This window comes from Spinacia oleracea, chromosome 1 (genome assembly GCF_020520425.1).
Source record: "Spinacia oleracea cultivar Varoflay chromosome 1, BTI_SOV_V1, whole genome shotgun sequence".
In the NCBI taxonomy this organism is placed as follows: Eukaryota; Viridiplantae; Streptophyta; class Magnoliopsida; order Caryophyllales; family Amaranthaceae; genus Spinacia; species Spinacia oleracea.
Window position 1 is genome coordinate 120,548,346 of NC_079487.1, and position 21,489 is coordinate 120,569,834.

The 21,489-nt window shown below is 35.1% G+C and overlaps 1 protein-coding gene and 1 pseudogene across 1 annotated transcript; both read right to left on the reverse strand.

The window, feature by feature from the left end:
* Positions 1 to 8,004: 8,004 nt before the first annotated feature.
* LOC110795894 (eukaryotic initiation factor 4A-9-like) overlaps positions 8,005 to 21,489 on the reverse strand; it is a 36,297-nt pseudogene continuing 22,812 nt past the window's right edge.
* Positions 15,866 to 16,739, reverse strand: LOC130472062 (eukaryotic initiation factor 4A-6). The gene has a single exon (XM_056842480.1). It carries the CDS (start codon positions 16,662 to 16,664, stop codon positions 16,089 to 16,091), a length of 576 nt encoding a protein of 191 aa, XP_056698458.1. The 5' UTR covers positions 16,665 to 16,739; the 3' UTR covers positions 15,866 to 16,088.

Below are 21,489 nucleotides of genomic sequence, written 5' to 3' on the forward strand. Positions count from 1 at the left end.
TGATTTTGGGCGTTACATTCTTTCAGTCAAATTGAGGTCTGTAGGGCAAATAAACTGTAGAACTTAGGGGGGGTATTTTTGTCTTTTAATTGGGGGACACGAAAAGTTAAATTACCTAAAAGACCTCAACTGTTCCTTTATAGAATAGAGATTCTAGCCGTTTTTGGTCTCTTGCTTTTCCTAAAGTTTGATTATTTAATCAAACTTTGTACCTTCCCAAAAGAAATACATAATACACAATTTTAGAAAAATCAAACACATGCTTTCTCTCTCAAATTGCTCTCGGTTTTGGGCATATGTTCTGACTCCATTCGGGTTTGTGCGTGCACACAAATTCGGAGTTGTGTTAATCCTGGAGGGCGACCGCTTTTGTTCTACTGCACCAGGAGGTAGTGCGGAATCGTCTTTTAGGACAGTGGTTTCCCACGGCGCAGCAATTGTTCGTTACATGTTCATCCGATTGTTCGCATCTTCCAGATAAGTCTATTCTATCTATATTCTTATAGCAACATTAATTTTATATTGTTTAATATGCAACAATCTAAAAGACGATTCATATATATTGCGTATGTTTTTGATGTTGTTGTTAAAGATGTTGATCTCTTTAATTGGTCGGACTTATAAGACGATATGGAAATATACGAAATCGGAAAACACGAAATTGTTGTTGATATTCCTTGACCTTGAAATCAGATTGTCGTTATCAAGGGGAGTTTTCTATATTTCTACTAATATTAATTTTAGTACATTTTTTTTGATAATTTGGGTTGTTTTATTGATGCTCAAGGCAGTTCATGCATATTACAATTGTTGCCTGACCACAATCACGACATTAACAGTTACAGTGCCTTAGCATAGTAAGAGGTCCATTAGAGCCACGCAATGAACTCATCCCTTCTAGTAAGGCCTTGCTTCGCCATTGAGTCTGCCACCATATTTGTTTCGCGGCCTTTGTATACAACTTCAATCCCTCCTCTTGTTGTCATTGCATGTCGAATGAAGTTGATGATAAATGTGAGGTTCCATGGACCACCGTTCTCACCATTGCACCATTTTACCGCGTTTTTCGAGTCGGACTCCACTATGAGATGACTATGAGTGCACCAATCAAGTGTGAGAGAGATTTTGATTGCCCTGTGTATTGCTAGTATCTCTCCATGATTTATTTCCATGTATGGTATTGGGCTTGAAAAAAGGCACAAGAATTTTCCATGGTGATCACGAAGCACACCTCCAATGGCCGATTTTGATTCATGGATCTTGAGAGAAGCGTCCACGTTCCATTTGAGGGTTGAGTGAGAGGGAGGTGACCATATAGGAGCATCTCTGCCAATGAGGGGATTTGGTGTAGGTGGCGTAGTGAGTTTCCAGTCAAGGCAAAGAGGATTACGCATTATCTCATTTGGGCCATACGGAAATGGGTTGCCCCATCCCTTGATCCACCAACCCAATCTCATGAGTACCAGGTTCTGAAGTTGTGATTGTGAACATGAAATGTTATCAAAGCACCTGTTATTCCTCTCTCTCCATAGAGTCCATATTATTATGAGAAAAATTGCAACCCACACTTTTTTGAAAAAAGTCCCTTTCTTGGGGGAATGCCATTGATGAAAAGCTTCGAATATTGATGACGGTGAGCACCACTGAAGCCCCCATAGATTGAGCCACCAAACCCACATGTTCCATGCCATGGCGCAATGAAGAAATAGATGGTCACATGATTCTGGGGCATTATTGCAAAGAGCGCATAACCCATCTGCTTGTTCCAAGATACCAAATCGAATCAGTTTGTCTTTGGTGTGGAGTTTCCCAAGAATGGCGAGCCATGAGAAAATTTCAATGCGGTATGGCACCAAGTTTCTCCACAGCCCAAGTATGAGTTTTTGTGGGCCATTTAGAGAAGCAAATATGGTGATTAAATCAATCAATATAGTAACTGTATTTTATGAAGCTTTTATGCGATTAATATGAACTTGTTGCACCTGGTTATTTGTGTATTGTGTATGCCTTTTGAGTTTTGACGGATCCAAGAGGTAGTGATTGATTTACCCGGTGTGAATCTTTACATGTTGAAGGTCATTTGCTATGAAGGTCATTTGCTTGTAACGGTAATTCATTCACGTGACTTGCGTTTATAATTGCTTTGATTTCCTTGTAATGAGCATGTCCATTTATGATCTTTTCTTTTTATAGCAGGTTAGCCTCCTTAGTTGATTGGTTGATCTTGTTTATTAAGTTATTGCTCACATGTTGTTTTGATTCTTTTGATTGACTGAACCTATAATTTTGGTTTGGTTTATATGGAATTGATTTACGATGGAATTGATTTACGTAAGGACTGGATTAGCATTTTAGTTGATTGTTTTTATCCGATTTTTGTGCGAGTATGAATTGCAGCTCTTTCCGTGATGAATATATGTAATACGTTTGGCTCTGTACTCTGATTTAACCTTCGACTCAGACTAGGTTTTATCAATAGACTAGTTAAAGGGACGCATGTCAGACTAGCTAAAGGGACGCATTTCATGTTTGGCGAATACAAATTCAGAGTAATATGCGGATTTTATGTTTTACAAACTTTTATATAAGTCGGTCTTATCCAAAAGACTACATTTGTGTCGTATAAGTTAAGTAATAGAACCAATTAGTTAAGCAATAAGCACTTAAACCAAATAGTTAAGTAATGAAACTAATTAGTTAAGCACTATAACTAATTAGTTGAGCAATAAAACCAATTAGTTAATCAATATAGCCAATTAGTTAAGCAGTCAAAATGGTCTTTTCGGTAAGACCGTCTTACACAAAAGTTTTCGTTATTTTTTTTTTATGTTTTCTTATTTATAGATCTGGAAGAATGAAAATGGGTTTTATTTTCAGAAATTCTAGACACAATGTGACAGGCTTCATTTGGGAATTTGGATGGTCAACTATTGTATATAATTGTGGCTATTTTGGGTAATTGGTATTTTGGGCATTAAATATTGATGATTAGTGTTAATTGGGTTGTTATTTTTGGGAAGAACTAATGAGGTTTTATGGGGGCTCATCTTGATTTACGTTTCCATGATCTGTTGTTCATTATTGTTTTTATATTATTTTAATCTATCATATTTCCATTGCTAAGTAAGGTTGAGCAAAGGTATTGAGTGAGTTAAAAGAAGTACTCCGTATAATAGAGAGCCGAGAGGATGAGGCATGTTGGGCCTAATATATCATGTTCATCGAAATAGCAAAGTTAGAGTTTTGTTAGCGTCTTTTTCATTGTGGTTTAATTTGTAAATCTCCTTCAACTGTTGGTTTTGGAATATTGTCAAAGGTTTGAACAATTAGTACAGAATTGAAGATACTCTTTTGGAAATCTCTTTTGATATTTTTTGAGTAAGCTTCGTTTTCTATATACTGAAACTCCAAAGTAATTTCAAACAAATTTTGATATATTTGAGCTCCAATGTGTGATGCACAAGGAAGACGGGAGGTTTTATAGAATATTAGAATCCATGTCAATGAGAGAACTGACTGGTCTAGTCGGTCTGTTTGTTGTGGAAGTGGAATATATCATAAATGGGTGACAGTGTCATAGACATACAACTCACTTTATTATGTTTGTCAATTATTATTTTACAAATATGTTTAGTTTCTGTCCTTTTTATGCATAATATTTATTTCGATAAATGGTTGTGTAATGTGGGGGTGAGCTAGTGTTTGAGACTAACTAATAAGTAAGTTGTAAACTTGGTTATGGTGAGAGTGTTTGTAAAGCTATGAATGATTCGTTTCAAGCACTTACTACATAGTGGTCCACAATAAATTTAGTGTGAACCAAGTTTATTTAATAATTGGTGAAAAGGTACTCATGTTTAGCCCTCTGCTCAGCATGTGACTACAGAAATGATTTTGGGACAACTAAAAAAAATTTAGTGCGCCAAAATAAGTTTCCTTCCGACTCTGACAATGATGGAACTTTTCTGTTAAGCCCTCTCTAATCATAATGTATTTTGAACACCTGTTCTCAAGATCAAAAGGTTGGAAAGTCCAGTTCTTAGTCATCCTTTCCTTGAGGATTATAATCCAAACATTGTGGCCTTGTGGAGTTGTGGGTATGCGGCACGATAATTCAGTGTTGAGTAGTCTGGTAGACTTGAGCTTTCATAGTTTTATGTGTGTACCAAACTACACCCAAATTTTTGGCTGCATAGGTATGCATGCAACTCTGCATGCATATGAGCTATAATTGCTCTTTTAGCAGCATCAACCTTCCTTTTTAGTGCATTATTCTGTTTTTTTTTTTTTTTTTTGTTTCTAACTTCTTTTAACTTTTTAACTTTTAATTTTTTTTTAATTTTTTTATCACGCTTGTTTTCCATAAAAAATATATCATTATTTGAGTAAGCGGCAATTCAAGCACACATAAAGAATACACAAATGGACATTTAAAGTAATTTAATACACATTCATGTTCAGAAATTGAACATGTCATTTACTTTCTATCTACTTCCTCTACGTTAGATGTTGCTGCCTCTTTTCTCTTCCTATATATGCTTCTAATTTTTCTGTTTCTTTCCTTTCGGCTTCCACTTTTTTCGCTACAACGGTCTCTTTTCTCTTTGCATATTCTTTTTTTGTTGCTTATGCCTTCAATTCTTCTTCAATTCTTGCAGCCTCTCTTAATATCATATCTTCGATTTCTAAATCATCTTTTATCTTTTGTTGCCGCATTCTTATTAACCTTTTCCTTCCTGCAGGAAATCACAATGTTTTTAGTTGAACATTATTTTGTATAAGTTGAACATAAAGACTTGAGAAACTGAACATCACACAAAGTGTTGAAGATATCATAGTTTTATAGGCTAAATTTAGTTGTACATAATTCTTTATAAGTTGAACATGAAACTTGAGAAACTGAACGTCACACAAAATTATTGAACATATATTGGTTTTATAAGTTAAATTTAATTGAACATGATTTTGGATAAAATGAACATTAGACTTGATAAAATGAACATCACACAAAAGTATCGAATCAATTGCATCAAAAATCTCACCACACTCATAGTATTAATTCTCGGCTCGATATAAACTACGCACTAAACTTATGAATCTACTCCATAATTTCAAACTCATTCACAAAAATTAACCTCTAAAAAAAAATCCTAAAACATGTAAACTATAAATTAAAAATAGTAGTAGTTACTAATAACATTGTTACCAAATCTAATCATGCAATTACTTTAATCGTGGCTAGATTTCCAGCAGCATGATCAATATTCAAAGCATTTTACCTACTCATGTCTAGATCCAGAAAATCATTTCTATATATTGAATTAGAAAACACTCACAACAAGTCTTATCACGAGTCCGATTATGAGTTTGAACATCAATCATATTCGTATGCTGCGTCTTCTGTATGATCTTGTCAATCACATATGTAAAAAATAGACGTACGCAGACATAATTTGAATCAAAACAGATGCCCTAACCGGAACGGAGGAGATCGAAACTCCGGCGAAAGCATCGTCATCCTAGATTTTAGCAAAACTCAAAGAAATTGCAATTAATTGCAGTTTCGGAGAAGGAAAGAAGAGAGAAAGAGATAGATTACGGATGAGGAGGAGGTCAGCTGCCAGTGGAGGTGGTGATTGGCGCCGCCGGTTATTCGCCATGGCGCAAAATATGGAGAGAGAAAATGGGGTTTGATGAGAGAGAAAAATGATGAGAGGTTGTAGGAGAGAGAAAAATAGGTATATTATATATAATAGGTGTCGTTTTAGCTCATATGCACCTATCTTTAGGTGCATAGGTATGCAGCCATTAATTATTACCAAACTACAAACAATATTTTCATGGTACACATAGGTTGATGGGCCTGATGGCTCAGTACACAACTAATGACAAGAAAATTACTCGAAAAGACGATAAGCCTAGATAGCCGTTAAGGCGTCAACATTAGGAGGAAGTATAATACCAGTATGTATTTCACAAATACATATCACCCACTAAACAACAAAATAGGGATAAGACAAACGTTTAAGGACAAAATCAATTTTGTTTGAAAATGACATCCGTTTTTGGAAAATGGCATTTGTTTTTTAAAAAAGGCATCTGTTATCTAAAAAATGGCACATGCTTTCATTTTTTTCTTATCTCTATTTGTCGTTTAGTGGATGATATGTATCTTAAAATAAACGGATTTTTCATGAAATACCCCTCAATTTTCACGAAATTCACCAAATGCCCCTCAACTTTCAGAAATTCACCAAATGCCCCTCACCTTTAACATAATACCCAAACTACCCTTACACTTAACGGACGTTAAAGTCGCCGTTAGCTACACTTTACTGTTTTGCCCTTATTTGTCTTTTGGGCGCCATTACCCCCTCTAAACACACTTCATTACAATTCAGGAAAAAAATGGCGACTCTCAAACTGCCTCTCTCTCTCCCCTGTTCATCAACATTCAAACTCCTCAACTACATCTTCAAATCTATAAACCATCTCCTTTCATCAACGAAAACCGACCACCAAGAGTGAGAGAGCTTCGTAATCAAAATATTGCCACCGTTCCACCACCGTCTGATGGGGATCCACTTGTGTTCAACCATCACCAAGCAGCAATCTCGTTTCTCACCACCACCACCGTCCATATTTCTTCGGGTTTGAGTGAATTTCTGCTCTAGTGTGGTATATTTCTTTTCGATTTAGGGTTTATGATATTATAAAATTGAATGAACTATTTTGCCCCAAATTTTAGGGTTTCTTGATTAATTTAACTCAAACTCTTGATTGTATTATAAATTTCTGAAATGAATTAGAGAATTCTCATTATTCTGTGAGAAATTATTGTAAGCAATCACTAAGATCTCAAATTGGGGTGAATTAGTTCCTTATAACCTTCGACGATATCATTCAGTTATCCACGATAGTTGGAATCAATTTACACTAGTTTGGTGTTTTGGGTATGATTGTCTGTGTGTTGTGTGTTTTTTCTGGGCTCTAGCTGTTTAGGAAACAACGGGTTTTAATTTGAGAAGAAGGTCTTCATTTGCAGGTGCAAGGGTCGCACTGGCAGTTAGCACCGCACTTGCAGCCATTCTCAGCAGCCACTCCCATTGCAGCGAACCTGTTTTCATTTCAAAACATTATTAATTACTCCTAATTATAATTATAAAAGGAGAATATATTAAAGCGTCAAAAAATTTTGTTGCTAATAACCAGGAATATACACTATACCTCTTGTACAGTTTATTCTTTTGTTGTATTTTTTATTTTTTCAATTTCTTTTCTTCTTTCTTTTTCAAACTTGTTTTGGCAAAGTTGGTTTCTAGATTGACAACTTGTAAATGCAGCATATGATGGTAGATATGCGTATATACTCGGTGGAATGTAATTGTTGAGCATATCATTCCCTTTTACGTATATGTGAGTTCGCTTGTTTGAGAAAGAATCAGACTTTGTTATCAAAAACAGAGGAAGGTTTTAGTCATACAGTTGTCTCCAAATTATAAATTCAAAGAGGAACGATAATTACAAAAACAAGTAATTGCTCTTAGATTGATTCACTTCATGATTACAAAAAGTAAGATTACAAACATCAATATATGTGGACTCATTGTGTGTGGATGACGATTTTGAATGAAAACTCATGACAATAAAAATGAGATGAAACTACAACAAAACAATTTCTAAACTACAATAAACACTCAGATCAGGCTTAGTTATAACCAAACAACAAGCAACGGCCACGTTCCAAACCCAAAACTAGTCGTTGGACTTTAAAAAGCTAATTTTCAGTTTTGGGTATTTGGTGAATTATGTTTCAAATTAAGGGTATTTGGTGAATTAATTTTAAATTAAGGGGCATTTGGTGAATTTGAAATTTGTTTAACGGAGGACTAACGGCGCGTCAGTAGTAAGGGTAGTTTGGGTATTATGTTAAAGGTGAGGGGCATTTGGTGAATTTCTGAAAGTCGAGGGGCATTTGGTGAATTTCGTGAAAATTGAAGGGAATTTCATGAAAAATCCGTAAAATAAATATCAGATATTGGTCTATCCGCCCCTCTCAACGGTAGCAAAACTTAAAAAAACAAAGCAAAGAGAACAGCAAAAATTACAACAGGTAAAAAACTCTTGTTAACCTAAAATACAAAAGTACAATTTTAAACTTGTCTCCTACAAAAGTAGTGGAATGTTTACTAATTGGACAGACAAAACAACTTCTTTCCTAAAAACACAAACCAAATTCATCAGATAAGCTCGGCAATGTTAGCAGGGAGCTCCTCCACCGTGACATCGTAAAACTTCTGAATATCAAAGTGCATCGTCTTATCATCATCATCACTGGTAACAAAATTGATTGCAACACCCTTCCTTCCGAATCGCCCACTGCACTTCGTCCAATCCTGTGCAGATAGTTCTCAGGTTGAGTTGGAAGATCGTAATTGATCACAAGGGAGACTTGCGGAACATCAAGAAGATCAGTTGTAATGAAGACACGGGATGAACCATAACGGAATTCCTTGATAATGATGTCCCTGGTGTTCTGGTCCATATCTCCGTGAATGGCTGAAACTGTGTGATCACGGGATCTCAACTGGTCGGTCAACCAGTCGACCTTCATACTCGTGTTTACGAATATCATACTTTGGGTAATCTGCAAAGTTTCGTAGAGATCACAAAGTGTATCGACCTTCCAATCTTCCTTCTCAACGTGAGATAGAACTGCTTGATACCCTCGAGACTCGGCTCATCATCATCAGGATTAATGAGAATCCTGACAGGTTTGTTCATCAATTTCCTGGTGATCTCAAGTGCTTCAGAGGGCATTGTTACAGAAAATACTCCCACTTGGATCTTGGGTGGTAGTTGCTGGAAAATGCCGTATATCTGCAGAAAAATAATCAGTTATATTAACCATAATATTGGCTGATATGTTCTCAATGAATCAAGTTTAGTTAACATCATTCCTATTCATAAATGTTACTCCCTCCGTCTCTTAATACTCGCACTGTTTTGACTGGACACGCTTACTGATGCACAACTTTGAACACCAATATGTTTAACTACATATTATAAAAACTTATAAAAACATTAATATTTTGAAAATATATATTAAGATGAAGCCAACAATACATTATATACTAGAAATAAAATAGGATCAAAGTGAATTATGTGAATAGTTTAAAAAGTCAAAACTGTGCGAGTATTAAGGGGCAGAAGGAGTATATCACTAATTAATATCACTAGTTTCAGATTTTAGGAAAATTGGAAGAGTAGGGCAGATTTTAATATGCACAAGCTAGCTCTGTCTCTTGTCATCTAGGAAATGCAATGCAGAGAAGACAATAACAAAGGAATATGCACATAATTGGATATATACCAGGTCCTTGAAATTAACCTCTAGAAAGCATCTCATCAACTTCATCAAGAACAAACATTTTAATCTGATTGGCGCGAAGGGATTGTCTGCGCAACATGTCAAAGACACGACCAGGGGTACCAACAACAACATGTACACCAGCAGCAAGGATTCTGTGATCCTCACGCACACGTGTTCCTTCAACACAAGCATGAACCTTAACGCCCAAGTAATCTCCAAGGGCCCTCATAATTTTCTCAATTTGTTGAGCAAGCTCTCTGGTTGGAACAATAACAAGAGCTTGGCATTCCAACAATTCATAATCTAGCTGCTGTAGGATACCAGAGCAGAAAGTAGCTGTCTTTCCTGTACCAGACTGGGCTTGCTGAATAACATCAAGACCCTTGCAGAATGGGACTATTCCCCTCTGTTGAATAGCAGAAGGTTTCTCGAAACCTGATAACAGAGTTCCATTTTTTAAAATAACTAACACATCAAAAAGACATTTATAAATAAATCCTAGGATAGAAATTTACCATAAGCATAGATTCCTCTAAGAAGGTTCTCTGCCAAACCCATTTTATCAAAGCTTTCATAAACCTCGTCATATGAAGTGAAGAAATCACCTCCTTCCTCAGAAAGCCTTCATAGTCATAGAGTAAATGAAAATCAGTGATAAAACAAGAATAGCTTTCACAGATTATGTATATGTATTACAGCAAAGTAGTCAACTTACAAATTCACTCATTTTGCTGTCATACTGGGAACCTTCAGGTGCAACTCCTGCCATGACTGCATTGATCAAAGAACCATGAGAATCTACAAAAACGCAAACTCACAAACACTTTGAACGCAATAAGACAATTGATTATCGGACAAAATAAGAACGAGAAAATCTATTATTTCATTTAATTTGAAAATCATCAATAAGCAGCTGCTGCAACAACTATAAAATCATACTCCGTAATATATAAATTAATGCTTTCCTACGAGACGACAAGAACCAATGAATTGAAATAGTACCAAAAACAACCTATCTATGTTTCGCATATGCACAAATCTAGGGTAATTTTACGGAAACAAGTAACATATTTCGGTAAGATTCGATCTTTCGGGCCTAAACAATCACCATGTGCTAGTAAACATTAGGGGAAATCTAATTAGAAATCTTTAACATAGTTAATTATTTAGGCAAAACAACATAGAATACACAAACCAACACATCTACGAAATCAATCATAAACTAACACACACAAAATAAACAAATTGACAATCTTTCGGTTGAAACATAACATTATAACCTCAAAAAAAACGCAGATTCTAAATTAAATCAAGTTCACAAGCTAGCTGATCAATCCTAAGTCCAAATCACTACGCGGCAATGCATCATTACTCCTAATTCGATGCATCATCAAATCCATACAATCAAATATAGACAACATTCAACTGAATTACAAAATACTAATTCCATCAAAACCTAATCTGCATAAAATTTAGGGAACAAAACAGACATTACACTGCAGACCTCAAATAATCAACAACCAAGTAACCAACACACGACTAAATAAATAAATCAATCAATCAAAAGAAAAAAGAATTTATGCTTGTAAATTAGCATAAACAAACTAATTAATTAGATGAAAAGGCTTACTTGAAATTGATGATGATTCAGTTACTCGAAATGCTTTTTTACGATGTTGCGAGGACAATTGTTTACCAATGAAAGGGTACCTAGGGTAATATCTCACCTATTTATATTATTATTATATTTTTGTTACTAAAAATAAAAAGGCTCGTTCTATTATTTCCTTATCCATGTAGTAATAGGTAATGTAAATTGTTTTTTCTGTTTTAAAATAATCGATGCAGTTTGATTTTTGGCAGTATTTATGTACTTTAAGGGCTCGTTCGGTATCGGTTTTTGTTTTCAGTTTTCTGTTTTTTACAAAACTAAAAACCAAAATATGAAAACCACAAAAAGAAGTTTCTAGTTTTTGTTGTTAGTTTTCAAAATTAACCTGATTACAATAGATATGACTATTTTTTAAGTTGATAATTCAATCTAAATCATATGACTTACAAAGCCAAAAAACCAAAAACTGGAAACTAACAGTGGTACCGAACGGGCCCTTAGTTTTTATGTTTGTTTACTAGTTTTATGTGTACGCAATGCGTGCGAGATAATAAAATAAAATTGTGTTATTACAGTTAATCACCACAAATAATAAGCAAGAAAAAATTGTTTACAAAGTTCGATAATCTAAAGAAAAAAATTCCTATGAAGTATATAATTAACTCCTCTTAAAACCTTTTTGATTTTTTATTATTTTTCAACATTGACGAATGATCCTAATTATCTTAGGTTTTTTTTAATATAGTAAATAGGGGCATGCGTATTATGAAAGTATTGGTATATAAATTGGTATCTCATCTAATTTTTCCTTCTCTACATCCAAAAGTGTATTCTCGCATATGATATGTTTTCTTCAATATTGCATTACAAAATGTGAACATCAAATCTAAAACATAAAATTAAAAATTACAATTCAAACAACCAAGTATACGTCCCGTATTATTTTTAGATGAATAAATTAACAAATATATATATATTTCATAATCAACTTGTGAAAGAATTTAGAGCACGCTGAGCGCTACCATGGTGTGTGTTTTTCTCGAATTTAGAGTGATGGAGTATTAGGTTTAAAGTAAATAGGCTGAAAAGATTAATTAAATTTGATTAATTTTGGCAACTATATTAATTTTGTAATTAATTTTTTGGTGGTATTATTGACAGATTTTACCGAGTTTATGAAGAAAATGAGAGAATGCAGACATATTTATATAACTTTTGATTTATTTCCTTACTTATACTTTTGCTGGAGAAATGATTAATTTCTTTGTTGACTTTCGAGAAATTATATGTGTGATGTACTCTTATTTCCTGATTTGTAATATGTTTTTACTGATATTTTGCTTGAGCTTTTGCCGAAGAAATGAATAATTTTTTGTTGACTTTCGAGAAATTCTATGTGTGATTTATTGTAATTGATGTAAATGTTATGCCAATCAACGTCCATGTTTAGTTAACGTCCATATTATTATGTAGCAAAGTCAACGTCCGTATTTAGTTAACTCCCATATTATTCAGTTAACGCCCGTATTATTTTGTAGCATTAGTCAATATCCATATTTAGTTACCGTCCATATTATTCTGTAGCATTAGTCAACGTCCTTATTATATTCATGATATTGCAATATATACAAAATACATGGAGAATAATAGCGAATAATATGTAAGTTGAATGTTATGCCAATAAATTACGTCAATTATGTCAATTACGCTTACTACATATGGACGTTTACTAATACTAAAACATTCATCAATTACATCAGTTTTGAAAATTAATAATTAAATTAGTACGCTTTTTTAATCAATTACTAAGCAGCTGTTTAAATCAATAAATAATAACCTTATGTAGAGGGAATTTAATTAATTTTATGTAGAGAATAGTTTAGTCTAATCCTAGGGGGACACCAAAAGTGGATTTACCATAATAACATCGGCTCTTCACGTATATAATATAGATAGATAGATACTTGTAACACTTTAACTTTTACGCATATCAATGTATAATTGATAATTAATACTCCCTCCGTAATTCTATTAAGAGTTACAATATGCACGCGTATTAAGGAAATATAGTTTAATTTTAAAAAAATAACAAAGCGATTGGGGGAGGGATTAATAAACAAATAGAAAAAAGATGATTTTAATCAAAGTAAAGAGAGCGTTTATTGTATTGGTTGTCACGAGATAAAATTAGATAAATTAAATAATGAGGAGGTGCGGTAGAAAAGTTACTAAATAGGAAATGTGACCCCTAAAAAAAGATAGTTAGAAGTAGTATATGTGACTCTTTTAAAAAAATAAGTACGGAGGGAGTATCTTATACTTTGTATGAGTACTCCCTCCGTCCCGGAATACTTGAAACCGTTTGACCGGCACGGAGTTTAATTCATTATAATTGTCTTCTTATTTAATTGAAAGGTAGTTAGTAAGTAGTGGGGTATTTTTTTAATATAGATAGTGGGATGTGGTGGGGGGTCATGAATTTTTTTAATGTTTATTTGGGGTAGTAGGGTTGTTGGTGGGCCCTTAGGTAAGGTGAGAAAATAATAAAGTATTACGTAAAGTTTCCATTTTTAGAAGCGTTTCAAGTAATCCGGGACGGCCCGATAAGGAAAGCGTTTCAAGTATTCCGGGACGGAGGGAGTATGTCTCTCATAAGAACACCGTATATGTTAGACCGTTGATATCAACATTAAAAAATATAACTATTTGATTAGAAATGTAAAAATATTGATTGAAAAGTGTAAGTAATAATAGTATAATATAACTATTTGATCAAAAAGTTTAACTATTTGGTAATAAGTTCGTCTTATATAGACTGCTTTATTTAAGTTTTTGTTTTCTTAGATTAACGATAACTAAAAGTTACGGAGTATAAAAAATTGATCTTCGTAAAATATAAGAAGTATTAAAACGAATTTCACAAAATCTCTCACAAATATATTTTCCTTTAAATATAAACATCAAATCAAAGTGTTGCAAATAAAAATAAACAGAGGAAATACATAATATTCCGTATAAAGTATGGGAGTTAATAATTCTAAAAGTCAAGTTTTTGCAAACAAAACATAGCAAAAGAAGTATAAAAAAATTGTGAATTATTACCTACTCCCTCCAATCTTGATTGTTAGTCCCCTTTCTTAATTGAGTTATTCTTGTTATTAGTCCTAGCTTTTGGAAATCTTTCTCTATTTGTCTAACATTTATCCCCTTTATACCCATAAAACATCTCAAAATTCCACTTGTTTACTCTCAAGTAAATATTTATCCCCATTAACCCCCCCGGCCCATTATTTCTCTCTCATAACCACATGAGTTATATTCTATTGAAAGTAGTCTTATATGCACGCGATGCGTGCGAATATAAAAAAGATCCCCTTAAACAAACATAATGTAAAATCAAAATCAAATGATCGATATTAACAAATAACACAAAATTTTCATAATTCTTTTGCTTTATTTTAATAAAATTAATCATATTCTAAAAAAACAAAACAAAAATACCCCAACTAAGAGAGAAAACTTTTGGTAATACATTAATTTTTTTATTGTTTTTTTAAATTTTGGGTGGCATTTTTTTTAATTCATTAAAAAAAATGAAGTACTCCCTCCGTTCTTGTTTATTAGTCCCTTATAAAATATTGAACAATTTACTAAGAGGACACCTTGCATGTGAATCTCTAAAGAATGTCACCCATATGGGTAGGAGAGAAAGAGAAAATTAAGAAAATATGGGTAGGTGGAGTATTTAGTGTTGTTAAATTAGAGAATAAAGGAACCACTTGCATATTTCTTTGGACTATAAGGGAATTGCAATTGTAATATAAAGGTAAAAGGGGAATGATTGTTGAACAAATAAAGAAAGATTCTAAAAGGGGCTAATAAATAAATACATCTCAATACGGAAATGAGACGTGACTAACAAACAAGAACGGAGGGAGTATATGTAGGGGTAATTATGATTTAAGTAGTTTAATTAGCCGAAAAATGGATTAAGGTAGAAATTGATATCACTTATTAATCGATTTTCTCCGAGTCTTAATTTGAAGGAAAAATAAATTTCAGCTCCTGATCTACAGACGTTAGTTTGAACAACGTTTGCATTTCAGTCTACTAACCCACCTTAAATTTTGTTTCAGCTCCCTAACAAACATTCATAATCATTTAAGATTACTTAAATTAATAGCTTAAGATGACTTAAATTAACCAAAAACACGGGTTTTAAGAAAAAAATGGAATATAATACATGAAAAAGTATAATAAAGTACAAATGATGGTTCAGTTGGATGAAAAAATGGAATAAAGTACATGGAAAAGAAAATATAGTACATAGAAAAGTGGAATGTATTACATGGGATGGGATTTTCAATGCATTTTTAATTAATATAGTACATGAAAATTGGAGACCTTAATAGCCAAAATTAGAAACAAAACTATATTTTATTTTTGGGACACCCAATTTGAAAAAACATGACTATAATTTTGGGACGGAGGGAGTAACAACTAATTATTTAATATGACTGAAAGTGTTTGCCAAATAAAGTTTGTTCTTAAGATCAAGAGGTTGGAAATTCCAAGTTCTCAGGCATCCTTTCCTTTGTGCTCAGTTAGTTGGTAAGGGTAAAAATCCATACAGTGTGGATATGTGGCACGATAATTCAGTTTTTTTAGACTTGAACTTTCATAGTTTTATGCGTGTACCAACTATATTTTCGAGGCACACCGCACACATAAGTAGATGAGCTCTATAAAACTAACCAAAGAAAATACTGGGCCTTCAAGAATAAGCCTGTTTCGCCTTTATGGCGTCAACAACAACAGCACTTATACTATATTACTATACCAGCAAAGTCAAAAAAACGAAGCAAAGAGAACAGCAAAAATGGCAACAGGTAAAACTCTTCTGAACCTAAAATACCAAAAGTACAATTTAAACTTGTCTCCTACAAAAATTTAAGCTGGGACATCCACAGCGTGGGTTAAAGATGTTCACATAATAAAGGTAAAAAAAGAAAAGAAAAAGAGAGCATAGTAATTAAAGAGTGATAGGCTGTGAAACTCTGTCAGACAAAACACCTTGTTCCCTAAAAACACAAACCAAATTCATCAGATAAGGTCAGCAACGTTAGCAGGGAGCTCCTCCACTGTCACATTGTAGAACTTCTGAATATCAAAGAGCATCTTATCATCATCACTGGTAACAAAGTTGATGGCAACACCCTTCCTTCCGAATCGCCCACTTCGTCCAATCCTGTGGAGGTAGTTCTCAGGTTGAGTTGGAAGATCGTAGTTGATCACAAGGGAGACTTGCTGAACATCAATACCACGAGCAAGAAGATCGGTTGTAATCAGGATACGGGATGAACCAGAACGGAATTCCCGCATAATGATGTCCCTAGTGTTCTGGTCCATGTCTCCGTGAGTGGCTGAAACGGTGTGATCACGGGCTCTCATCTGGTCGGTCAACCAGTCCACCTTCCTCCTCGTGTTTACGAATATAACACTTTGGGCAATCGCCAAAGTTTCGTAGAGATCACTAAGTGTATCGAGCTTCCAGTCTTCCTTGTCAACATTAACATAGAATTGCTTGATACCTTCAAGAGTCAGCTCATCACGCTTCACGAGAATCCTGACAGGTTTGTTCATGAACTTCCTGGTGATCTCAAGAGCCTCAGGGGGCATTGTTGCAGAAAATACTCCGACTTGGATCTTGGGTGGTAATTGCTGGAAAATGTCGTATATCTGCAGAAAAATCACTAATCAGTCATATTAACCATAATATTGGCTTACTATCTCATCACAGACCATAGAAGTAAAGAAAACAATACTTAAGAAATCAAGTACTCCAATAAACATCATGACTTAGTCATGTTCTCAATGCCTCAATTTTAATCAATATGTTCTCAATGAAGCTAAGTTTAGTTAACATCATCTACTCATAAATCATCAGCCAGCAGGACATGTAGACAAGGAAACACCTATTCTGAAACAAGTTTACAAAAATATTGTTAAATATTGTTTGTATCGGAAATGAATTCCGGAATCGGAAATTTAATCGGAAGCGTATCGTACGAATAAGCATCGGACGAAGCCTGCCGGACGAGGGCCCAGCACGAAGCCAGGCCATCGCCCAGCAAGCCAAGCGCGCCACACAAACAGCCACGCCAGGCCCAGCGCAAGGCCAGGCCCAGCAGGCTGCGCAGCGCGCACAGCGCGCACAGCACGCGCAGCGCGCAGCGCGCGCGGGCGCTGCTTGGGCTGCTGCTTGTGCGCATGCATGGGCGGCCCATCGTGGCTGCCGTGTGTGCGTGTGTAAGTGTTTGTGTTCGTGCACGTTTCCTAAAACGTGCAGAGTTCGGTTAATGATTAAATTCCTAATTCTATTTGATAAATTAGTTAAATTAGAGTTCTTGTAGGATTCTAGGTTTAATTAATTTGTATCTGAATAGGTTTCCAATTCCCTTTCCATAACCCTATAAATATGTGGCCTGGGTTCACAATTTATAACGAGTTTAAAAAGTATTCAAAGTGAGTTTTTGAGAGAAAAATTCAGTCACACATTTGCCTATAAAGTGCCGAAAATAATAGTACCTTAAGGGCGATTCTAGTTGGTCAATCTTAAGGCGGATCCGGACGTGCTGTGGACTATCTACGGAGGGACGACACTTGGAGTCCTAAAGACTTGTTCTTGTTCGGTTCGGGCGCAGCTAGGGAAGGCACGCAACAAAGAGTATGCATCTAAACTATGCTAAATGATTATGTGTAAATAATATGTTTTCCTGGCTTTATGGTTTTTCTGCATGATTTATGAATTGTCATATGTATCATAACCTAACAGAAACTGACCAAGAAAGTTCTTCTATAAAAGGAAAAGGTTTTTCATTTCTCAAATCACAACTGACAACGTGCAATATTTCTAAAGAACTTAAGAGTTTTTATAAAAAGTCAGTTTGCGAAAGAGCGTGTTCCTAAAGTTCCTTTTTTGTACATAAGCTTTATTGAATACTAGAGTTTTCATAATTCGAGTTGTAATTGTGGGGTTAAGGATCGAGTGATCCTTGAGTTGTGGGGTTAAGGATCAAGTGATCCTTGAGTTTTGAGTGTAAGGGTTGAGTGATCCTTAAAGTGACTTAGAGTCAAGTCAGCGAGAGAGTGTGAAAGGAGCAAGCACAGTAATCAACGGGGATTGCTGTGAGGAACTCGTGTTCAAGTGGAACTCGAGTTATTGAGTGTGTTGTATTCGAGCGATTACAATATATAAAAGAGTTTGAGGTTTTCGCTTCTTGATAAGGATCAAGAAGTTTCCTCAGTTTTCACATTCTTCGTACTAATTTGTTAGTTGTTCCTTTAATTTCTAAATTCCGCAAAGGAACACCCTAAGTTCAACGAAACAATTCACCCCCCCCCCCCCCTCTTGTCAGTGTTCCTACTGGAATATCAGTTGGTATCAGAGCGGGATCTCACAAAAATACAGGAAACCCTGTTGAGAAAAAGTTCCTGGAAAGTATGAACACTCACGAGAAACTCGAAGAAGGTTATTCAACTCAAAGACCTCCAATGTTCAATGGAAAATTCTATACATATTGGAAGAACAGAATGGAGATCTTTATCAAGGCAGAGAACTATCAAGTTTGGCGAGTCATAGAAGTCGGTAACTTCGAGGTAACAAAAACCAATGCTGAAAATGAGGTAGTTCCTAAACCTATTTCTGAATTTGTGAAAGAAGATTTTGAAAAATATGAAATCAACGCTATGGCTGTTAAGATTTTGCATTGCGGCCTTGGACCTCATGAACACAATAGAGTTATGGGGTGCAAGAGCGCAAAGCAAATCTGGGATCTCCTTCAAGTAACACATGAAGGAACAAATGAGGTCAAACGTTCTAAAATTGATTTACTGATGTCTAAATATGAACGTTTTGAAATGCATCCACAAGAAACAATTCAGGAGATGTTTACTCGGTTCACTAACATTACTAATGAACTTGTTTCCCTTGGAAGAATTATTCCCTCTGATGAACAGGTTAGGAAAATTCTAAGGAGCATGCCTCAAGATGATCGATGGAGAACCAAGGTCACTGCATTGTTTGAAACCAAGGATTTCACCAAATTCAACATTGAGCAGCTGGCAGGATCCTTAATGACACGTGAACTACATCTAGGATCAGCTGTTCCTGAGAATCCCAAGAACCAAGGTCTTGCTCTCAAGGCTGAGGAACTGGAGGATTCAGAACCGGATGAAGAAGAGGCTGCCACTTTGGTCAGAAGGATGAAAAGATTATACAGAAACCTCAGACCGGGAAATCAAAAAGGAAGGAACTCCGGAAGAAGAACAATTGGTTCCAAATCCGGCCAAGGATGCTTCAAATGCGGTGATCCAGACCATCAAATCCGGGAGTGCCCTCAGTGGGAATATGAAAAAGGAAAAGGAGAGGATCGGCTCAAAGAAAGATGCAACAAACCCACCTTTTCCAAACCCAAAAAGGCAATGATTGCAGCATGGGGAGATGTTACAGACTCGGAGGACGATGATGACCAACCAGAAAAAGAAACTGCCAACCTGTGCCTCATGGCAAAGATTGATGGAACAATGCAAGATCCATCAAACGAGGTAAGTTCCACAACCTCTCAATCTTTGTCTAATAACAGGTTAATTGAATCACCAATTGAAACTCTAGTATTTTTTGAAAAGCTTAGTGTAGTAAAGGAACAAAGTAATAAGGAATTGGAGCCCAATAAAGATCACATGACCTACCTAAATAATGTTAGATATGAGGTACAAGGTAGGTTCTTGGAATTGCCTGTCAGGAACAACTCTCTTAAAGACTCTTTTAGAAGAGTTAAAAATGTACATACTATTCTTGATGAAACTAATAATGCTAATGAAGTTCAGGAGACGGAGAATTTCGATATTGGCTTGATTCGCCTTACAGATAATGATGAGGAAGATTCTCCAGCGGAACTACATAAGAAAGATCAAGGAGTTCCTATGCAAGAGGAACAAGCAGAAAATCAGGGTGTTCCCATGCAAGAGGAACAAGCAAAAAATCAAGGTGTTCCCATGCAAGAGGAACAAGCAGAAAAACAAGGTGTTCCTATGCAAGAGGAACAAGCAGAAAATCAAGGTGTTCTTATGCAAGAGGAACAAGTAGAAAATAATCTGGAATTTCAAGTGCAAGAGGAACAAGTAGAAAATAATCTGGGATTTCATGTTCAAGAGGAACAAGCAAATCAGGAGGTTCCTATCCGAGAGGAACAAGCAGAAAAGACTGGAGTCTCCGTTCAAGAGGAACAAGAGGGACTCAAATGGATGCTCAGGAACAAGCTTGATGAACATGGAACAATAGCAAGGTTAGTCGTTAAACGCCATAATCAACAGGTGAGCACTAATTTCAAAGAAACATTTGCTCCTGTTGATAGATTAAAAACTATAAGAACCTTAATTGTTTTTGCAGCCTTTACGGAAATTAAGTTGTACCAAATGGACATCAAAAATGCTTCCCTAAACGAACATTTAGAAGATGACGTCTATGTGGAACAACCTCCCGATTCTAAATATCCTGAATTTCCAAACCACGTCTATAAGCTTGACAAAGCTCATTATGAGTTAAAGCAAGCTACTAGATCGTGGTACGAAATATTATCTGAACTCCTTCTGAAAAATAATTTCAAACGAAAAAATTTATTTTTTGTACAAATTTACGTTGACAATATACTATTTGGTGCAACAAATGAAAGTATGTGCAAGGATCTTACAAAGTAAACAAGCAGAGAGAAGCACGAGAAAATGAGACTGGAACTGGGAATGATCAAGCTAAGATAAGGAAGCAGGAAGATCCTCTAAAGGTATAAACTTTAATATTAAATGCTTGGCCTTGATATATATTCATAATTTTACGTGCGAAAGCATAGCTGAAGTTTACCATCGTTAGGGATCAACTTACATAATGAAAGTGCATAATACATGATTAAATAAATGAATCAATAATGCGAGATGCAAAAATAAGCTGTTCCACAATTAGGTTTACCATTATAATTTTTCATGTATTCTCTCAAATTTTTTATCATTATTTATCTTTTAGAATTTTATTTTTATCTTTATTTTTTCCTCGAAATTTTTTTATCTTTCCGATTTTTTTTGTTTATCATCCACATACATAAACCTCACAAATTCATTTCTTAATCCTCAAATTCTTCTTGTTCCCAACAACTAAGAAACTAATGGAAACAATCCAAATGGATCTCAACTACTCAAAAACCACACCCACAAATACACGTTTAACCTCACCTCCTTGTACCTCTCTCATAATCTATTCCCCACCACTCCATACCCCTTCACCAACAATGGTGAGAACAAGTATCAACAGAAATATGACAAACAAAAGAAACTGAAACTCTACCTCACCAATCCCCATGGAAACCTCACCACTCAAAACCCCTGAAAAAAACCCAAACCCATTCACCTCCAAAAACCCAACCGTTTGGAATCACCCTTGACCCAATACCGG